The sequence below is a fragment of the Corvus brachyrhynchos genome, unplaced genomic scaffold, assembly GCF_000691975.1.
Source record: "Corvus brachyrhynchos isolate BGI_N302 unplaced genomic scaffold, ASM69197v1 scaffold5, whole genome shotgun sequence".
NCBI classification, from domain to species: domain Eukaryota; kingdom Metazoa; phylum Chordata; class Aves; order Passeriformes; family Corvidae; genus Corvus; species Corvus brachyrhynchos.
Window position 1 is genome coordinate 31,716 of NW_008238321.1, and position 22,551 is coordinate 54,266.

General features: G+C 40.4%; 1 protein-coding gene across 14 annotated transcripts in view; it reads left to right on the forward strand.

Moving 5' to 3' along the window:
• The first annotated feature begins 26 nt into the window (after positions 1-26).
• The window catches only part of RBFOX1 (RNA binding protein, fox-1 homolog 1), a 1,116,883-nt gene continuing 1,094,358 nt past the window's right edge, over positions 27-22,551 (forward strand). For 4 of the 14 annotated variants that reach the window (XM_017733905.1, XM_017733909.1, XM_017733911.1 and 1 more), the window contains exon 1: positions 28-162. In XM_017733905.1, coding sequence (XP_017589394.1) covers positions 106-162 — 57 coding nt within the window. In that variant the 5' untranslated portion in view covers positions 28-105. Of the gene's footprint in view, positions 163-22,551 lie in introns of all 14 variants that reach the window. The other 10 variants (XM_017733902.1, XM_017733903.1, XM_017733907.1 and 7 more) reach the window with 7 other exon arrangements.

Below are 22,551 nucleotides of genomic sequence, written 5' to 3' on the forward strand. Positions count from 1 at the left end.
GAGGATGTGGATGATTCCCAACCTGAGGGGAAGAGGTTGAAGCTGGGGAATGAAGGAGGAAACAGTGGAAAGGACAGAGAGGCATCAGCAGCAGAAGATGCAATAATGCCTTGCTCAAGCAGAGAAGAACCTGTGCCCGAAGGAGGTGGTGAAGGCAAAAGTGTAAGTGAGGATCTTCAGCGGCTCAGAGAAAGGGGGAAGGGCCGGGAGGTTACCTTTGAAATTATTTGTCATCCTGAAGTTGGTAATTGGGCATCAAGTAGAGCAGGACAAATGCAGTCGAGTGTCCCATCTCGCTGAGATCATAAGCACGGTCCTCTTTAATTTCTGATCTTGGCTACACGCTTTTTAGTGCAGGAGTGTGTATTTATATCTGGCTCTCGCTGTCAGCTGCTTGCAAGCTGTATATGCCAGAGAAGTGACTTCGTTTTTCATGGGGAGAGGGGGGAAGGAATATTAACTGCTGAACTTGCTTTTCAGCTCCCTATAACCATTAAGAAACTGGGTAAGGATTGGTGTGTTGAATTGGACACTTTGGGTCGTTTATCGGTCTGTCCATTCAGACTTTCAACTGCATTGATGTTGAGTAGCACAATTTTACAGCTGGGGATGGGGGAAGAGCCTGCAGGAGAGGAGGAGAATTGGTGCTTAGCGATCTCATCTGGTGAGATTTTGCTAAAAAAGAGCTGCCGAGCAGTTGCCTGTATAAATACCAGCGTTACCAGAGCTTTACACGAGGTTAACTTTCCTGCCTGGTTATTTACTCAGCTGCTGTGCCTGTCAGCAGGCTCCTGAGGCACAGCAGAAAACTCGGGGGAGAGGGGGTGAACATACGGATCCCCAGCCAGCTGAAGCTTTTCCTCTCATGGTGCAGTTCGGGCCAGGTGCTTCTCCTGGACACATCCTGGCTGCTTCCCTCAGTCAGAAGTGCAGGGGGAGGGTGGTGGGAACAATGTCTTGGGTGTAGGATGTTTCCACTTTGAGTTGTCATAGAGTGAGAGTGTGGCTTTAGAGCTCACTTAGGAGCTGCTGGAGATTTCAGTGCACTGATTTTATCCAGAAGTTTTCTGAACTCTGTTGTTTTTTTTGTTTTGGTTTGTTTTTTTTTTTTTTTCTCTTCTGGGATTGATATCCTGAATTTAGACATGCTTCTTCAAATGAGGAGCTAAGTAGATGCTCAGCGTTTCGGTAGCAATTTCATTTTTAAATCATTTGAAAGACAGTTTATTCAGTTTGTTCTTGGTGGAAGGTCATCTCTAAATGCAACAGCTTTCCTGAGCTACAAAAGTATTTAAGTGTGTGTAGAAGGTTTGTTTGTTTCTCTAAGCAGAAATCTCTTTTATCAAGCCATGTAACTGCACAGAGATGCACTTTGGTCTGTGTTTTGGGTTTCCAATGCTTTATGAAGGTGGGCTCTTTTTAACTCTCAGACAGCAAAGTAGCACTCTTGTTCTTATACCACTTCTGGCAGAGACTTATTTTTCCCCAAAAGAAATGCAAAATACAGGCAAGTTAATTGGTCAAATATAACCCTTGTTTTGTCTGTTTTGTTTGTTTTCTTTTTTACCTGAGAGTAAAGGTTTTAAATCCGTTCTACTTCATGATAAATATCCAGAAATGAGCATCACTATGAGTTGGGGTAAAAGTCTTTTTGATGGTACCTCTTACTGTAACACTTAATTAGGAAGTTACTGAAAAATGAGCCCCAATTGAATAAATTTACTTTGTCTTTTAAGGGATCAATGCAGAATATATAAGAATGATGCATACCTGAATCACTGGGCTCTGCCCTATCTGTGAGGCCTGGTTGACCCCCTTATAACTGTTCTGCTACTGCAGCAAAGTTCTTTGCTGGTGAATACCTGTCCTTTTTTTTTTTTTTTTTTGGCCTTTCAAGGACCTGTTATAGCTGCTCCAACTTTACATTCTAGCTTTTCGTCAGGGGATTGTTAAAAATATTAACAAAGCAAATCTGTTAATGAGCAATCATTTCACTGCTTGTCTCTCCCAAAATCAACTGTTAAATAGCTTTTATAATAAAATAATTGTTCTTATAGTAATTATATATAATAAAATAATTGTTCTTATAGTAATTCTTAAATTAAACTGAATTTGATTCAAAATTCATCAAAGCTCAATTAAGCTCTTCTTTCCCCTCACTTGATTGGATTCTTGCTTGGGATGTTGCACTATATTTTGCATAAAGTTCCAGTATTTTTTGTCCCCCTTCCTATTTAAATCTGTCTGTCTGATTTGGAGGCAGTATTAGAAACTAATTATGTGACACTTGAAATTCTGTTAACAGAAAACTTTTTGTAAAAGCAATAAAAGCTTGTTCAACAATGTCTGTAAGTGTCTGTCACCTTGTAGAGAGCAAGCTGCTGGAAAAGATGGACTGTGTGCCCTTAGGAAACACTGGGATGACTTCATTTCTGTGCTTAGAAGAATCTTTATTTTATAGGCATAGCGGTATGGGTAATCAATGTATGCATTGGAGGAATGTTTCCTAATAGTCCATTATGTCTTCCATTTTGAAGAAGGACATTTAAAAAAATTATAGGCTTTGACTCATTTCTGGACTAGTAATAAAAAACCAGCCCAGTGTGTGTGCTATTTCTCTGTTTATTCCAGTGCTGTTTGCCTCATTCAACATCCATTCTTGGGTTTAGAAGAAAGAAATCTACATTGGTCAGCTGCTCCAGCTCATTATCCCACTTCTTATGAAATCTTGGGTTATGGAGAATGCAGACACCATGTATATTTTATGCTCCTGAAGTGTTGTGGGCATTTCCTTGGCATCCTGAGCTTGTAGCAGTAGCTGCTGCTGGGCACAAGTTGGTTGCAGAAGGAACTTTGTGCCACTGGACAGAGCTCTTTCCCCTGCCTTGGGAATGAGGGGCTGCATTTGCCAGCAATTGGTTGGCAGCAGAACCTGGACTGATTCCTTCACTTAGTGCTGGTGACTGGTTAATGTGGTAACCTGGGGTGAAACTGTAATTGTTAATTTAGGTATCTATTAAAACAATTTCCTTCTTGCCTTCTCTTTTTATTGCTTTCATTTGCAGCGAGGAAGCTGCTCGCAGCAGGTGTGAATCACACAGTCTCAGGCCATGGAATTTTTCCCTCTGTAATGTTTCTTCCTGGCAGAGCATCAGAACGAAGCCGTTGGTTCAAACAAAGGGGATGCAGTCTTTGTAGTGAGGTTCAACTTGAGAAATGCCTCGTTTGGTGCAGACGGTGGGGAGTTAGCGTTAGGAAGAGCTGGTGAGTCACTACCTCTCACCAAGAGTTTGGGTCTAAGTCTTTAACCAGGGTCTCTGGAGAATTCCATCTCCCCCTTGTGTGCCTGGAGGACACCCACAGCTGTCAGCTCCGTGATGCCACAGGGCTGATTGTCACCCTGCCTGTGATCATACACTGGAAATTGTTAAATTAGGGTAAAGTTGTATTTACTGAAATAGGAAGCATATGAAGAATTAAACTTGCAAGTCCTGACTGCTTTCCAGGCTGATAGACATGTTGAGAATTACCTTTTAAACAGCTTTCAGAATGACTTTAGTGCCTTTTTGAATTAAGGTACTGTTTTAATTTTTTTTGTTTAAATTGCCTTTGTGAATATTTGGAAATGAGGAAAGGGTAGAAGTACAGCAAAGAAAAAAAATGCAACTTTTTGTTGTTAACATCAGAAGGAACATCTTTATTCAGTTTTGGGACTGTCATGTTGTAAAAGAAAATGTGAGAAAAGTATTTGAGAAAGTTCTTAATGCTTCTGTACGAGGGGAAAACTGGTTTTGGTGATCAGCTCTGGAGAATTGACTACACCAAACTTGTATCATGTGACAAATCCGGCCTTCTAAATCTCAGCTGTTAATAGAATTCTAGATCCAGTTCAGACGGGGAGATGTGACATGCCATGCAATGTCCTTGTCTTTGCATAAAGAACAAATTGAACCTTGCCATTACTTGGAGTAACTCATTTGAGTTTTCCTAAAGTGTAGAAGAACACACCTTGGAAAGCTGAGAAACACTTATTGGAAAGCTGATCATTTCAAAGGTTGTTTCCCAGGAGGAGAGGAAGGGTTTTCTAGAAATTAAAATATGAGCTTGGAGCTACAGCTCAAGATAAAATTCCCTTGTTTGAAGGATGGGTCTGGATTCATGGTATCGAATGAAAATCTCTGTCAAGACCAGGTGAGGATGTAGGAACTGAACCCCATCTGGATGCACTGCAGCAACTTCAGTGTGAGCTGCTGTCCTGGAAGTGCTTGGGGTAAATAACAAAGATATTAGGAGGCACTGAATTTGAGAATGGTGTTCATCTTGATGAGTGAAATATACATTTATTATCTCTTATGTTTAGCTTGGGTTAAAGTAATTTTTGACTCAATAACTCAAGGCTTTTTCATTAAATACATGCATAAAACAGAATCAAGTGTAAGAATTGGATCTGAAGTGTGACAGTTTGACCTTTCTGTGCATTGCCACACAAGGTCACACTGTGTTAATGCAGCTTCTCATAAAGATTTTCTGGTTTAGGACATTTGTTTGCTCCTTACAGTTGGTTTATTACAAAACCTTCTTTGTGTGTGTATGGCTTTGTGATCATGATTGCATTTGTAGATATTGCTTTAAAGAGGAAACGTGTTTGGAAAGGGAGAAGCTGCAATGGTGGGTTTGTCTGGACTGACAGTCCAATTCAAGGTGCTGGTTTTTTACTCTCAAGGTTCTAAGCAGATTGAACCATTCTGCTCTCAAGGCTGTGGCTTAGTTCTTTTTTTTTCTCCTCTTTATAAAAATGTTTCAATCTACTGAACTCCTTTTATCCTCAGATATTATGGAATAGATGTGTTTTAAGAGAGCACAATAGATTTGAAGTGTTTTGAAGAGCATGGCATTTGGAACGTGTTGCAGTCTGCATCTGCCTTTCCTCTCTTTCCTTTTTTGGGTCTGATTACCTAATTAGAGGATAACTTAAGGATTTAATCTATTGATTTGTTAGGAAAACTGTGATAGATGCTGGAATTACTGCTTTTGTTTTGATTCAGAACACAATCAAATCCTGTGATCCAGGACAGACACACAATTATTTGCTCTTGGAGGTGGGAAGAAAGGAGATGATAATTCTTTAGAAGTCAGTGATGATATTGATATAAGGTGCTGGAGTTACTTCCACAGGAATATTTGCTAAATCAAAGTAGGCAGCCTTTGGTAGAAAGGTGTGGATAAATCAGAAATTGGCTTGGACTTGAATCCAAGAACAAGAACGAGTTGATGGAAAATGTTCTCCCTAAAACTGATTCATCCTCCTGTTAACCTCTGGCTGGTGTCAGTAAACAGTGTCTGCAAACAATGTCACTGCAGCCTGAGCAGGAATAATTGCAGTAAAGAATTGCCTGAGACAAGGAAAGGCAGCAGAAAGAGACCCTTCTGAATGACCTTGTTTTGCCATTTTTCCTGCAGCTCTTGGGACTGGATGGCAGGGGGTAAGTATGCAAAACTAAAGGCCTTGTGTGGATTATCCTATTATTTTGTCATGAGGGAAATTTAAATTAATTCAGCAAATAACTGCCTGTTTTCAACAAGCAATTTCAACCAAGAGCAATGCTGGCCAGTTTGGTTTACTCACTGGAAGTTCAATTTCACTGATAAGGAACATTCATGGAGCATTTCTATCCCAATTTGAGTGATCAATTGCCTAATATTATAATTTTTGTAGAGTGATTGGAATATTACTTCTGATTGAAACTACAACCAAAATGCATTAAAGTATTCCAAAGTACACAAGAAGGCATTTGTGGTCTATGCTGAGTTAGGGAAGATATGAAATGAAAATATTTATATATTGCTCTTACTTGCTACACTTTCTCCTTCTGTGTGCCAGTGTCAGCCATGAAAAATATCTTTATTTCAAGTCTCTGTGATTAAGAGATTAATAAAATGATTTACTTTACTTTGGTGGGGTTTTTTTGGTTTTTTTGGTTTTTTTTTTTTTAATATTTGCCATCTTAGTCATTAGCCTGGACCACAACAATGAGGAGCAAGCCCCAGAAGCTAAGCAAAAACTGAAAATGGAATCAGGCTGGTGCCTCACTAGCTTTCCTTTTCCTGTGGAGTACTCAATGTTCAGACTCATTTGGGATGCATTATTACTAAAGAGTTGCCTATTTTGTTCCATTAAATTAGGCTGCAGGATCTGCTGCACTGCCACCCATGTAATTTCTCCCTCAGGAATGCACTTAATGTGTTCTGATGTTCTGATACTTGGCCCACTGTGCAGTTCTTAAACAGCCCAAGGAGTTATAGACAGCCTTGTCTACATTAGGAAGCATCTTATCCTTTAAATTCAGAATACAGAACGTTTGCTTTTGATGGCTCTCTTGTGTTCTGATCTCTTTCCTTCTGGCACCTTAAGATACTTGTGAGCCAGCTGGTCACTGCCAGCAAACTTCAAATAGCTTGGTGCAGGAAAATGCAACACTGAAGTAACTTAGCCTGGTATCCTTGACTCTAAGTGCTAGATAATGAAGTAATTCTCAATTAGTTGTACTGATACTTAATTAATAAAGGTCCATCTAAGATTCACAAATCAATGATAAGTGTCTGCCCTCTCTTGGATACTTTCATCCCAGTCTGAAAAGCAAAATGTGTTTCAAGTGAAAAAGATTTCCTAGGCACAATAATTCTTACGCAATCTATTCTTCTTTCACCTGCTGTTTTCAATCCTGTGTGTTTCCAGTATATTGGATGTCAGCCCTCCTGCACAGGGATGTGGCTTTAGGATCCCTAGGAAGTGACACAGCTCTGGTCCCTCATTTCATGAAAAGAGCTTTCTTTACTGAGTTGGTAACTGGACAGACAAGTGGGAAGGTGGAGGAGATTGTGGCTGTCCAAGGCTTTATAGCAAGAACTGTGCAGGATCATAATGGCCTTCAGTAACTGAGCAGGGACACCATGGAATCAGCCACCACTGGCACAAACCTAAAAGGGCTCTGTGTTTTCCCAGGCCTCTGTGTTTTCCCTTGAAGAGCTGAGCAAGGAGAACACAGCATCAGCCATTAACAGATGCACTGAAAGGGCTCTGCATTTCCCCAGCTCCTGTGATTATTTTGATGATATTGGTTACCCTTAATCATAATGAGATGGTGAAAAATTAACAGGTTTTCCCAAAGTATCCATTCTTTTTGATGTCTGTGGGTAGTGTGGTAAATTCCTGTTTTAGCTGAGTTTTACTGTGCATTCAATGTGTACTATCTTCAGTGAGCGTTATTTTCCACAAAATGAAGGCTAATCACAAACAAGTGGATCTAGTATGTAAAATGATGAAGTCACCACACTGAGACCGCCTTAGTTCCTTGAGTTGGGCCATAACTAAATGGAAATTGAGCACTCTTATCAATAATACACTGGGGAAGTAACATCTGTTCTGAGATGCTGAGAGGTTGGTTTTTTTTTTCATTCACTAAAATATTTATTTCAGCAAAAAAACCCCTAATCTTTTCACTGTCTCCAGAGGGCATAATCATTGACTGTTATGTTTAGAAACTGTCTGTGAATTACAAGAGTCTATATAAAATGGAAAGAATGCTGATTGAGCAATTAATCACTTTTTACTTAATTTAAAATAAATAATGATATTATAGAAAGCTGTTGCATTAGCTCTAAAAAAAAGACTGATTCTTGGAAAAGCAGCAGGATGAAATTTCTTTCTCTCACTACAGGCTGGTTTCCAGCTCCTGCAGGCACAATAGCTTTTGGTGATGTGACAATATTTTCTTCTAATTACCCAGTGTTGTGTTACACGTTACATAAAGGTTGGTGTTCTTGGCCACTCATGTATAGATCCTCCTTCGATTTTAAGGCTAGAATTTACTGCTAGACCCTGGTTTCTGATAAAAGTTAAAACTATTTCCCTAAATTCTCTTTGAACATGGAATCTTTTAAAAAACAGCCACTGTTGATTAAAGGCTTCAGGTCATGGACAGTTCCTCAAGTGTCCAGAAAAATTTCTTGCTGTAGATAACTATTCTTAGAATAAAAATATAAATCCTTGCCTGGAGTTGGAATTTTCCCAACTTCTCATCCCAGCCTGAGTAGTTTTTTTGCACCAGATGTTATTGACTTGATGATGGGAATAAACTCATCTCCTCCTCCTGGATAAGCCAAGCATCTGGATCCCTGTGCTTTGTTTTCCATCCTGCAGGTCTGTGTTCCCCATCTGAAATAATTCATCTGTGCCCTCGCTGGCTCTTTGCAAGTTCAACATTTTTGCAGAAAGCTGATTCTGCTGGATGTCCCCTGCTAATATATCAGTGGTTTAGGTACTGCTCTGGCCTGGGCTCCAGGTTCATTTACCAACAACTGCTAATGACACAAAACATTCTGTGTTTGTCCATATGGAAGTGTATTTTGGTCAGACAAGCCCAGAATTTATGACTGCAACTTGAATTAAATTGTCTGAAAATTACCAATCCTTGATTTATACATACCCACTTTCTCCAATTCACTAGAGGGGAAAAAAACCCACTGAATAATATTCATAGAAGAACAGATCGTTGTGGGATGTTAATTGCAGAGGCATCTTAATTGGAATGACACTGCTCCTGCTCCTTTATTTTTTTTTGTTTGGTTTTTTTTCCTCTATGTGCTCAGTTTTAATTCATTTTAAAGTGTCCTGTGTAGCTGTGCACATAAACCAATCTGGAGCTGTGTTTTAGCACTCCAGAGTGGCTGCTCAATTGGGACTAAAAACCCAAAAACTTCATTATGTAACAGAGCCAAAAAATCTAAACTAGATTAATATCTTATCTGTTGACAAATGAATTTTGCCCCAGTGATAATTTTCCAAGACCTTTAATCTTCCCAGCTCACAGGTCAGTTTGGGTAACTGTGGCACAAACCCCTGTGTGGTGTCTCTAACCTGGAGAGAAGGAAGCTGCTAAGTGCACATGCCTTGGGGGTATCTGCACTGTGGGTTGTTAGCAGGGAAGCTTTTAACCAAAGTAAGATGAGGAAAGAAAACCCAGAAGAGTGAGTGCCTGCTAGTGCTGAGAGGACAGAGGCATGATTTTGTGCTGGGGTTTTTTTTTCTGTTTATTTTTCACTGGGGAAAAAACATAATTCCACAGAGTAAGATCTTTGCTTAAACCATCCAGTAGAGATAAAAAAATATCAACAATTCCTGGTATTTCATGCCAGTTGCTCAGTTCTCTAATGGCAGTCTTCATTAGAGCTCCACATAAACAAATGATAGCATCCCTTTATCTGTTTACTTTCTTAAAGCTTGTTTTTGTAAAATGAGCAATTACTTAAATTGCTAAAGAAGATTATTTTTTTAAATACCAGCTGCATAATTGCTAAGGTGCTCTTAAATCTGTTTGCTAAAGGAAAGGGGCTCTTTCATGTGCTGCTCCTCAGCCCTTCATCTGCAGGTTCTGAAGCAGCTGTTAGAGATTACTAAATCAGTATTGAGATCTGAACACTGCCAGTGTTCAGAGAGAGAGGCTGCAGAATGGAATTGGTTATGTGTGTTTTATGTGATTGTGCAGATGTGTGCACATCCTTGGTGCTACTTTAGTAGTGCATCAGTTTTAGTAATTGCCAGGAATACTTTTCTTCTTCTGAGCCCAAAGTCCAAAATACCCTACTTGATTAATGTCTAATTTTGGCATGCTGACCTAAGGAATCCTGGAAATAAAATGTGTCTATAAACAAAAGCTTTTGACTTTCTCAACCACTGATCCCACTCCTTGGGCTAAAGAGTTGTTGTCTGGAGAAAATACTGACTTTCAAGGTGTAAAATCTGTTCCCTATCATCTCAAGAGATTGCTTGGACTTTGAAAATTCACCGATCTTTTCTTTCTGCTCCTCTTTAGTGTGAGCTTTTAAAATTGAGAGCAGTGGGAGCAGGAGAATGGACACTCTGGGGGTGTAGAGCATGGTTCCAGATGGCAGAGATCACTGATCCCAAGTCTGTAGCAGGATAGTTCGTAGCACACTGTTTATTTATTTACTCAGCAATAGGATCAGGAACATTTTCAAAGAAATGGACATTTGTGTACCCCTTACTGGGACTGTTAAATCAGGGAGGTGACACCAGCTCTCCCTGCTGTCCCAACATTGAAACTGGCCCAAGGCAGTATCCAGACCATTCTACTCACAAAAACAAGCACCCACTTTCTATATAGGGCCTTGTAGCTCAGCAATTCCAAAGGCATCTGGTGTGAAGTGCTTCAAGTGTCAGACAAGAGCTCAACAGCTTCAAGTATCAAAAACTTCAAGTTTCATCTGTAATAAATGATATAAAAATCATCTGAACAGCCTTTCTTATGAAGGCAGTTTATTATTTATAGAGACCTTAAAGGGGATTGGGAGGCAGGTTGATGAAATGTCACTGCTTTCACCTCACAAAGTAATTGTATTTTAATGAAGTAAAGCCTTTCAGTTGAAGAGATGATGTTGGCTGGTGGGGGAATACAGACAAAATGTAAGGGAATAGACAGGGCAAAGAAAACAGGGTTTTCTTAGAGGTGTCAAGAAGAGAGGGAACTAATTCAAGGAATTGTGGTGAAGCTCCCAAGGTGCTTCACTGCCCTTGATGCTTCTTCCTCAAGATCCAAAGGTACTGTTTGTGCTCCCTTGAAACCAAGGAAATGGGTCCCTGAAGCCACGCCAGCAGAGGATGAGACCTGTGTCTCACTGGTGCTGATGTCAGGTTTTATTTAAGCAGCTTTGCCTGGTCTCTGACAATGTTCAGATAATCTGCCTCTCACTGCAGTGTTTAACTTGTGCTGTCTGTCATGTGCAGAGCTGCAGCTGTACCTTGGTGGCACTGGCTGCTGTTCTGCAGCTGGATGACAGAAGTCAGTGCTCCAGTGTGTAGTGTCCCAAGAGCCATTCTTCTTTAGGAAGTCACAAAAAAGGATGTGGCTCTGTATCTGACTAATGTTTTGTTTTCTCCCTTTGCATGGTGATTTTCCTTCTATATCTTTGACTTAGAAGTTAAAATCTCCTTGCTTTTAGTTGTACTTATATTAGTTCAGTCAAGGATCCCCTGACGCCAAAAATTACTTTCTTAGTAGAATTTTCTGGGAATTAGTTGCATCACATAAAGCAAGTAGTTCAATTTCTCATATTCTAGGATTAGCCATTTTTAAGCACTAACAGTAGAAGTTTAACATGCACATCTCCATTAGGTTCGACTAAAACTTATTTTGAAAAGTATCATGAGTTTCTCTGGTGAAAGGTCCGTGTAAATCTAGGAAATGTGTTTAGTATTGCTGATAATAAAAGCCCAATTTCTTCTGAAGGGCTGATAAGCTACAGCTTGAGGGTACAAGCTTGACTTTACATATTCAGTGTAAATTTTTTCTCATTCAGTGCCAGGAAGTCCTGCAAAGGCCAGGCAGACTCCCGCACCTTTGAAATTAAGTTTTCAGTATGACTGCAGCAGAGTTTGATTTGCAAATACAGTATCTGAGTTCCTTTAGTTTTGGCTTAAGGAAGCTGGTTGAGTCCTATATAACACCTAGTAGACATTTTCTCTTTTCACTTAAACTGAGAGGGCAAAACCTCCAGAAGTGACATTGGGATTTTCCTAAATCTCCCAAGATCTGAGCCAGAATCTGATTTTTACATATAGCTCAAAACTTTAAGCCCCCTGATACTTTCTGCAGAACTGACAGAACATTAAACACATTGTGCTGTCTGTTTTCTTGTGTTTAATTCTTTTCTGTTCTTTATTGTATGGTGCATTTGCATGAAAATGGCATTTTGAAGACTAATCTGCTCCTGGTGCTAGTCCCTCACCTGGAGGCACAATCTCTGCTTGGATTTGCAATTAGTTACTGTGGAAATGATGCTGCAGTGTCAGGGCTGGTGCTCTGCTCTTGGGTGGAAAGGGAGCAGCAGGAGCTGATGAATACTTAAACCACCCAAGTTTTATGCAAAGATCTCTGCAAAATTACACACACCGGGGGAAAGATGATGTTGAGAAGCCACACAGACTAAGTGGAATGGTCCTAAATTTGTTTCCATGCCTGTCCTGTCTCTCATCATGCTGGTGTTAAATTAGGAACCAGTCGTGAGGCAGAAGGAACTAAGTTTATTGGAGCCTACAAGGAAATGCCCAGAGCTATTCTCAGACTATTTTAGCTTGATTAGGACACCTGTGGTTGGAGCAGGATTTCTGTTTTCTTGGGGAGGAAATCATCACGTCAAGGTATGAATTAGGAGCTCCTGAGGTATGAATCAAGATGAGAATGGTGGCTTGAGCCAGGCACCAAATCCACCTCTCAAACAGAGCAATACAGAACTGTATTAACATTGTTTAAAGTCCTAGAAACATATTCAGTGAGAAAGCAACGCAGATCTGGATTGAGGTAACTGCATCTTCTGGGAAAGTGATATTTTGTAATGCAGGTGTCTGTGCCAGCCCCTCAGTTCTACGTCTGCCCTGTCCTGGAAAGATGTAGCAGGTGGCTTTGATGAAGTGTGGAATTGAATTCCTGTGAGGCTGAGAAGGAAGAGCTAAACTGCTTTTGCAGTTCCCTGAAGGCTTCCCTCCCTTATCATGAGTTGTTTTCTTAGTAACAAGTTCTTGGTTTGTGCCCTCCTGCCTGTCAGGAGGTCGGATGTGTTTTCAGTTCTGTGGGTGTTCTAAGAATGTCTTTGGGAGAATTACCAAGGGCAGCCTTGCATCTTATATTCGGTGCCAAATACAGGCACAGGATTTTAGCGTATGTGGAAAATGGTGTTAGAGAGGGAACGTCTCAGTCAGATCAAAGTGTTTAACTTTGCCCCTCCTTCTCAAATTAATTTTGAAGCCAATAAGTTTTTTTGTTGTGGGTTCATTCAGTTTATGGATTAGGAGCAGGCTTAAGGGAGATTCCTTCGCAGTTTTCATGGAGATGAAACAGCCAACATAAAGCAAAGCCACCTCCTTTCCCCCTTGTAGCACGAGGTGCCTTGTAGAACATGGTCAGAAACTATAAAACACGAGACCTGAAGCAGGATATGATGAGATGTTTCCAAGCAAACATTTCCCAACATGTGCAACAGGTAGGGAGAATGAACAAATTGCTCCCTGGAAAACGTACCCAGATAATGGAATTGTTCTTGCTGACTTTGACACGGATGTGTGGGTGTGAGCTCCACTCACAGGGCAGGCTGGCAGTGCAAATGAGCTTCAGAGCCTGGGGCGGGGAGGGCCCTAAATCCGTGTACCAGGATTTTGTAATTGCTAAATGAACTAAGAGAATTAGAATTGCCTCTTATGAGATAGGTACTTTGGAAAGTCTCCCTGGTTTGTTCAGTCTGAATTCTGGATGCTGTTGCATGGTAGTGGCCTGAGAGGTTGGCAGCAAGACACAGAGACGTGTGAGAGCTGATAAAAGATGTCTCACTGTGCATCTGCATAGACAGGTCACATCCCAAAATAACACGAGGAACTTTGAAACCCAAAGTGCTGAGGCCATTATCACATTGCCTTCAATGAGGGGACAAATCAATGCTTCATTCTCTCTGTCCTTTCTGAAGGTGTTTTTAGAGTCTTGGTATTTAGGAATCCCCTATGACTCGCTCTTGTTCCCTCCTTCCCTCCCTCCCTCCCTCCCTTCAGCATCCCCTGTCCTTTCGTGTCCCTCTCTTGCAGAGTGGATTTGGGGCTCAGGAGCCAGCACAGCTCTCCAGGGTTTTGGCTTTCACCTGAGACTTGGGGAGCTGCAAGAAAAAGCTGCTAATTAGAGAATGGACTTGCTTTGTACCTCTGTGGCCTGTTCATCTGCAAGATATGAATCTTTTAATTTCCTTGAGTGATTAAGGAGCTAAATTTCAAGCTTGCTTCTATTACATTGTGTCAGTTTGCTTTCTTCTACTTTGCTTTATTATCATCAACACTAAATAGCCATTTTACCTTCCCACTGTAAATGCTGGAAGGCTGCAGTGGGAAAAGAAAGTAGCCAGCACTACATGCTTTGATGAATAAAGGAATTAAATAATCCTGAAGCTGATTCCTATCACTTATCATGTTCTTTGGGCCACACCTGTTGTGGGGGGAAAAAAAATAAATTAGTTTCTGTAAGAATGAGGACAGTTGTGTCTGTGGGGACTCAACTGCCAAATGTCACCTTAAGCATTATAAAATTTGCCAAGAGATTAACATTAAGAAATGCAAGAATTTGTACAATTAGCATGAGAAAAGTGTGTGTGTGTGTATATATATGGAAACTCACAAAATCTTCTAAGAAATAGGTAGGATTTATCATAAAGCTACTCTTGGATTACCAACTCCAAGTATTAAATTGTAAATAAACCTATTTTTTTTTCTTCACATCATGAATCTGCCTTCAATCATATTATAAAAGTCGCAATTTTAGATCCAGTTTTTCTGTTAACTTCTACGTTTTAAGCTGTTTGGGTGATATTTTAGTGACAGATTTGTCTGTAAGACTGCAAACAGGAATATAAGCTGCTACACAAGAATGTAAATTAAAAGCTGAATTTTTAGTAAAGCTGAGTTTCTGAAATAATTCCATCACTTCAGCCGTATAAAATTTAAAGAATAAACCAAAATGTTAATGAGAGACTTGATTCAAAAACTGGAAGCTTAGAAGCATTGATGAAAGCAAATTCTTTTAAATCAGGGAAGTTTTAAATGGATTTCCAGATCAGGCTTTACTGTGGAAATGATTTTGTTTATCCTTTTTATCAATAACCTTTTGAGTTCTGGCTTGCCAGGCAGGTGAGCTCCCAGCACTGGTGACCTCACTTCCTACTTCAGCAAAACCTGGGATGTGCAGCTGCTGGCACTAAGTGGGGAGCTTTTACTTTCTTTCAGTAGACTTAAAAAATAATTTTAGGAGCTTTAAGAACATTTGAGGCAGGAAGAATTCGTGCACTTCATAGAGATTTGACTTAATATTCTTTTTTGAGCAGGGTTGGATGACAAGTGCTAAAATATTCCTGTCACTATATGGAATGTTCTTTGAAGAGAAATTTTAATTTTTACTGAGATTAAGATTGAATGTCCATTTTGCACCAGTTCTTCATTCTCCTCTTGCATTGTTCATTAGAAAAGATTTAGATGGTTGTGAAGCTCAAGTAAACACTTGGAACTGTTACATCAAGACAGTCTTGACATAACTTATTCAACACCAAATTACTGGTGTGTGCCTGCTCTTTAGACAGCACTCTACCTGTGTGAGCTCTTGATGGGCTCACTGTGCACAGGCCTCACGTTCATAAAAGAGGCTCCATCCATCTGTGAAGTGGTGAACCAGATGCTATTAGCATTTAAAAAAAAAATTGACAGTAATAGCACATTTTTGAGAGACAGAATCCCCAACCTCTTTACATTTTCTTTGAGGCTTCTGCTGTGTAAGTAAAACACTTCCATTTATCAAAGAGAAAAAACAATGTGCTGCACAAACCAAACCAAAACCCTTTGAAAACCGATTTTTGGAATAAAATGTATGTGGAAGCAATTAATTAAAAAATGGTGATCAATCAGATAAAACCAAAAAAGCCCCAGTTCCTTAGGTCCTGGTTGTCCATCCTCTTCAGGCAGGCTGTGGTGGCAGCTGTGTGTGCTGGGTCTCCCTCCTGTACTGAGCCTGACATGGGCTGTGCACTTGTTCCCCCCAGGGGCAGTAGGGATAATTTGCTGTTCTTGAGCAGTGCCTCATTTACAGAAAGTGTCTGACCTTTACATGCTTAAGAAATACTGAGTGTTAATAGGGTTTTTAAACTGATCATAAGTTCCATGGTCACCCCTGTTTTCCCTAACTTGTGCATTGCCGGCCTTTGTGCTATTTACAGTGTCAGAAAGGTGTTTCTAAGTGGGTTTTTTTCTTGCTTTTGTTCTTCCACATGGTTGTACAACTTAATTTGGCTCTCCATTCCTAATGAGGGCACGTTTGTAAGGTCACAGAGGGAAGGGAATACAGCTCTTCACACACAGGCTCTGGTTTGGCCTCAGAAAGCACTTGTGCTTTTCAGCACTGGGTAAGTTCCACTTAAATCAGTGGTACCTAAACCTTACTTTAAAATAGGGTGGCTGTGATCTCATCCTTGAAGTCAAGTGCCTTTCTCATTGCTCTGATGGAGAGGAGAGCGAATCTTGGGCACATTGCAGCAGAATCTGATTTTTCCTTCTGGGTCGCAGGCAGAGTGAAGAAAGTCCTGTACCAGTCTGAAACTGCAGCAGGGTGGTTCTAAGGAAGAGTATTTTGGATCATGCTTAGTGTGTGTGGGAAATAATACCAGGAAATTTGTTGGTGGAAAACTTTAGCAGGCTCTGGGTGAGATGGTTTCCCGGACTCCACTATTTAAAAACTGATGCAAATGCCTCTTGCGCTCAAAACGTGGTTAAAATCTGCTCTCTGCCTTGTCTAAGTAGTTGCCTTCTGCAGCTTTTGGTCTTCATTTCCAAGTTCCTTTAGGTCTCTCTGCCTACTGGATTGATTTCTTTGTTACATTTAGAGGCAAAATGAACTGTCCCTCCACAGCACTGGCAATGCTGTCAAAAAATAGATGATGTCTGAGAGCATGGCTGCTTCAGGTTTAGTGTTCATCTGCCAGCAGGTTGAAATTAATCTCTGGTTACTCAGTTAGCAGGAGAGCATTTGGCTGTGCTAAAACTCAGCTGGGTGAATGAGATGAATCGTGAGTGTCGTGGGCTCACACAGGTTTGGGCTCACTGGATGATGTATTAGATGATCATAGAAATACCACCTGCTTTCAATATTTGCTGATCTATGAAGCCACTTTGTTCCTCAGGTGTCTAACAATATGCAAATATGTGTATTAATGGCTTCTGTGTCATAAAAATGGCAAGTTTATTACTTTGCACTTTATAGAGCCTGTAGAATCTAGTTAGCAAACTGTGCCCTGTTGGAAAACAAGATTACAAATCAATTACTCCTTGCTTGACACAGAGCTCTTTCCTGAGATCCTTGTTCAGCTGACACTGGGAAAATGAACATGCCTGGGAGTGTGACCTATTATTCAGAGAGAACTGCAGGCTAATAGCAGTTTTGACCATTGAGAAATCTATTATTTTTTGGCCTGCAAGACAGCCTAAATGGCCCACTTTTATAGAGGAAATTTATAGGTTTATAAGATCTAACATTCAAGCCTTTCTTATCAGGGAATTGGAGGCCAATCCTAGATGCAGAACTACAGGGAGTGTCACCAAACCCCTCTCCCTTGCTGCAGTTTATTCCCTAGGGGGGCAAAATGCAGAAGAGCTGATTTCTGGAAAGCAACTGCACCATTCCTAGCAGAAGTAATTTATCAAAATACTGCTTTGAAAAATGGCAAGGATTCAGTGGTACTGAACCCTCCTTGTAGTTTATGAAAACAGAGATCAAATCTGATTTCGTTAGTGAGGTTCAAAAGCTCTTTCTAGAGTCTCAGACCAGACTTCAGGCTCACAGATATTCTGTCTGCCTTGAATTTTGAGATCTAAGTGGAGGAGGCTGGCCACACCATCAGGCTGTGGGTATCACTGGAATTGCCATATGGTGAGTCAGCTATGCTCTTAGAACTTTTGTTTTTCAGTGTGTGTACTTTGTGGCAGAGTAATAATGCTTGGAGATTTACTGTTTATTTTTTTCCCCTCAGCTTTAATATTGCAGCAGAAATCTATAGCTGACATTCACTGTGTTATTAAGCAAACGTTTCATTTGAGCCATGATTTGTTTTTTCTTTGAGTGACATGACCATACTTTCTTTTAAAAGTCAGTGCAAATAAAATCTCTGGTTTTAATATGACTTTTTTTTTTCCTTTTTTTTTTATTTTCCTCTTTTCTCTGCAGTTGAGTAGGGAAGTCACTTTAGGTCCTTGCTATTTAGTATTCATTTGGGGGGGGTGGTGTCTGCAAAATCCTCTTTTTAGCAATTAAATGTGGCTCTCATATAACAGGTACTTTGAATCTAACACAAAATCAAAAGAAGTTAGTAATGAGATTCTTGTTGCATTTATACACCCATTGTTGCTCTTTTGAGGAAAATTTAAAGGAGACTATTTTTCTTCTCCTCAGTGTTGGGCTTTGCACATGACAATAGAAGCATTTTTTGGTCTTGCATTACTATTTCTTTGCAGTGATGTGAAGACTGGTGTGAACAAGTCTTCTGTGGTTCAAGAATTCTTGTCTTGTATAGAACTGGGAGCATCAGACCACTTCATGTTAGTTTCTGAATATCACCGGCCCTCAACCTGAATTAGAGGTATTTTTAGGTCATGGGACTACAGGTATCTACACAGAAATAAGTGTAGATATTTCACTAGGTGCTGCAAAAGCCTGAATCCTACATTTCTGGCACATAAGAGCTGGAAAATGTTAAAGTACGTATGGAAATATATTTTCATCATAATACATCTTGCTTTGACTCATTGGTATGCAACCACCAAGTAATTAAATGTAATTGAAGTGCTGTGCTAGAGGAGGTGTGACCCAAAAATAATTGCTCCTTGTGTTCTGCTCTGCAGTGTGGTCTAGGAGCTGAACTGAATTGTGTGTTTGACCTGCACAAAATGAACAGCAGCTGCCATTTTATCACACTTCACCTGCATTTTAAATGCTGCTAATTAGTCAATATTGAACTAATAATGAAGTAGCAGTAGACACTACTGCATATATTTAAGTGAATATTAAACTGTGTTGAATGTGCCTCATATACCCACATACCACAGAGGCAAACAAATCTCACCCTGTTTTGTAACTAAGAGCATTCAAGGTTTCCATGAGTTCTTTCAGTGACGTGAAACATCTCTGAATTTAGTTTTTCTGTGGAAATGCTGGTGGAACAAACCAAATAATCTTCTATAATTAGTGAGCTGCTCTATCTACATCCTCTGTGTAATTCTCATAGTCTGCATTTGTTAAGATGTCTCAGGCTAAGTTTGTTAATTCATTAAATTGGACATTCTTGCTTGTGCTGTGTTTGAGCCATGTCAATAGGAACCTCCTGTTCTGCCACAGTGAGTCCTAGATTGGACAACATTAGACATGTATTTAAAATGTAGTATTTTTTCAGTTATGGGTTGCTACAAATGATGACCATCGCTGAATTTTTTGGAGGCTGAATTAAGGGTATTTTTATGTCTTGGGAATACAGATATTTAAACAGAAATAAGTGTATATCTATGCCTGTTGATCTAGAAAACTTCCTGACTTTGGCTGTGTTCTCACTGGCAAATAGCAAGGCCCAGACAGTGGATCTTTAGAGCAAAGCTAATTACTGCTAATGACCCACTGATCCCATTGTCTTCCTTCAGAAACACTGAAGCACTTGCTGATGTGACTTACATCACTGGGATGAAAATAGCCTTTCATTCCACTGGCCATGTGCTTTGGAGGGGACTCCCTGCAAATTGTTGTAGAAGGAATCCAAAGATAGGGTGGTTTGAAAGGGATTTAATTACAAGGAGTCACAAATGGTTCATTGCCTCATGGAAATGAGCGGTGTAATTGCAAATCTAATCTGTTCAGCCTGAAACTTCAGCAGCCCTAATGTCTGCAGTGGAAATTGCATAAAGTCCCTTTCCAAGGTAGCCAGGTTGATGCTCATTTGCTTGATTGATATCTTCCCCTTGGTCACATATCTGTCACTGAGCAAATACTTATGACACTGTTGAATTAGTTGAAATAATGATGACTGTGTTGTGTTGCTCTGGGAAGTCAGGTGATTCCAATGATGACTCTGAAATATTTGGAAAGAAAAAAAAAAATCGTAGTGCTGCCCTCAGAGCTTTTTCCTGGCCTCTAAATACTGGAACTTTATGCTGTATTGTAGCTGTAATGCAAATAACTCCAGAATTAATATATTCAGAAAAAAAAAAAACCATTTGTAGTGAAAAATACATATGACAGAGTGGCTTTTGAGTACACTATGCCAAAAAGCGTGTCGATTTTACTTGGCTCTATCATAATGCACAAATTGCCTTTTAAAGAAAACTACTGTTTCTTGAGTCTGAAAAATGTGCTTTAAAGTTTGTTTTGCTATTTAAAGCATTTTTTTCCCCCAGTATTGTTACCTTTCTCTGCTGTGATTTAGCTGGATTTTGCTCCTTCTTATTCTTAAAATATATGGGCAGGACGTGGACAAGATCTGTCAGTGTAAGTCTTGCGATCTTAAAACAATTTTGGAGTGGTGATCAAAAGAGGCAGCATATGCTTCCAAGTCACTTTGGATTAAATATGCTACAGTGTCTACTGATTTCTGAATGTCAAATTTGATACTAAAGTTAGATGGGAAATGAGCTTCTACTCTGGGAAAAAAAAAATTAAAATTTCCTTGAAATCTTCTTGAATTTAAACTGAGGTGGTGCCAGTTGTGTAGCCATGGGGCTGCTGGGTCATGTAACATGCATCATTCCTTAATTCAAAAGTTCCTGAAGAATCCTTTACTATTCCAACAAAAAACTCCAGCATGCGAAAGCAACCAGTGTTTGCTTCCATCCCAGTTTCCCCAAGTCCTGTGGCTTAAGGCTGTAGAGTCCTTAGACATTTACCCTGTCTAGAATATGGTCATTAATAAATGTTAAATTTCCAGATTGGTTTTTGAAATGTAGTGGAGTCTTACTCCAGTATTCCTTCTGAATTAAAGCCAGGCAGGGATAGGTGAGCTTCAGAGCAATCAGTAACTGGTATCTGAAGAGCAGGAAGTCCAAGTTTGGTCTGTGTTTTATTTAATTCCTGTCAGGTACATGAGCATATCTGTATGCCAAGCAATGCCACACATCACCTATTGCAAGCCAAGACTCCTTTGTGCAGGAAATGTCACACATTATATAAATCACTAAACTTGTGTAAGGCTGGAAAAGTATCTGAATCTGGCTCTCCCCTATCCTGGACAAGAAAGAGGCTCTGGAGTCACCTGGTTGTTCCTGAAGTTCTCTTTTCAGCCCAAGACATTGCTCTTAAGCAGGATTTCTTTGACCAGTGCAATTTGCACAAGCTTGAACATCGTGATAACAGCTTGAGTTTATCACTGCCCAATTATCTCAGTCAAGAGAGAGGCATTCTTGTTTTGTCACTCTGTATTCAGTGGTCACTAAAGGCTCAGGGAGCAGCACACCTGCACACTCTCTCAGAAGTCCAAACTCTGCCATAAGAGAGGGCTTGCTAAGATCAGGGATAACATTCTTTTTCATTTTCCTAGCCTGGCATGCTGCTTCCCATTATTCCCTGCTGATCATGGCATCTGGAATGGGTTTTGGTCTGCATGGTACTGGGAAAGTCCAAGTAGAATGGGCTGAAGAGGTAGGTGTGAAACAGAAGCCCAGTGCTGTGATTTACCCTGTCACAGACAGCCTGTGCTGTCCTTGCTGAATCATTTCTCTGAAAAAGTCAAGGCAACTCATGGCTCAGAAAAAAGGGAAGACTAAAAGCAGAATGAAATAGTGACTAAATGTCATGGATGACCACTGCAGATTTCAGGCTGTGCCCTTTCACTGCAGGGTCAGAACTGTCAGTGCAGGAGGTGCCTGTTGGACACCCCGGGGGGCTGCTGGGTGTGTGACCCATGGGAACGCTGTGTCCATAAACTGCCCACTGCACAGCCTGGGGCAAAGAGGGCAGAGGGTAAGAGCAGGGTCAGCACATCCTGCTCAAGCCTGAAGCCTTGGAAATGTGTATTTCTGCTTTTAGTCCAGCTGTGGGGAGGCTGCAGGCTCTGCTCCTCAGCTCCCCTGTGCTTTGACAGAGCAGCATTGATTTTATTTCATTTCTTTCTATAGATCTGTACTTGCTGTGGCCCTAAAGCTCATTGACTCATGGTGTCTTCTGAGGGGAGCCCTCCCACTTTCCGCAGACACTTCTTCAAGTGTCTGCCACACTCGAGAAGTTTTTTATTAAAAAAGGGAAATTAAAGTACCTAATTTCCAAATCTGGAGTGGGGCAATGCATGTGGAAAGATTGTGATCATTTGATAGTCACTCCTCGGCCTCTTTGCTTTTATTCCATAACCTGGGGCTTTCATTGTTGCACATTTTGGAAGGAAAAGCAATTTGGAGTCAGCATAGAATTTGGATGATAATATGGAAAATCCGTCTGAAATACTGCAGTGGAGAGGCACTGCAGGGAGATGAACCAAAATTGTGTACAGAGGGCAACTGCAGGTTTTTGTAGCCACCAGAGCCCAGTTAATAGACCATGGTCAGGGACAGTGCAGGAGAGCAGGGGTGGTGTTACAGGCCATGCCTTCCTTAAGGGAAGGGCTGTTTTCCCTGGGATGAACTTTTCTAAACTCAGTAACAGCTCAGTGGCAGACAGTTCCCTGTTTTATGCTTCCTATGTGCTTACTATGGTGTCATAGTGGAGAATTTTCATTGGGGATTGCTCAAAAAGATGTCAAAAGTTTTTTTTCCTTTTTCGTTAAATTTTAGAACAGGTTGATGCTGAGAAAACAGGGTGAACTACTTCTGCCTTTTTGATAAATTCTTACCACAACATTTTTCGGTGCTGTTTGCTATTCATGGCAGTGAAATTCAGCCTCTTCTTAGGGGAAGACTCATTACTATAAAACTTGATTACATAGTGTTTGTAGCAG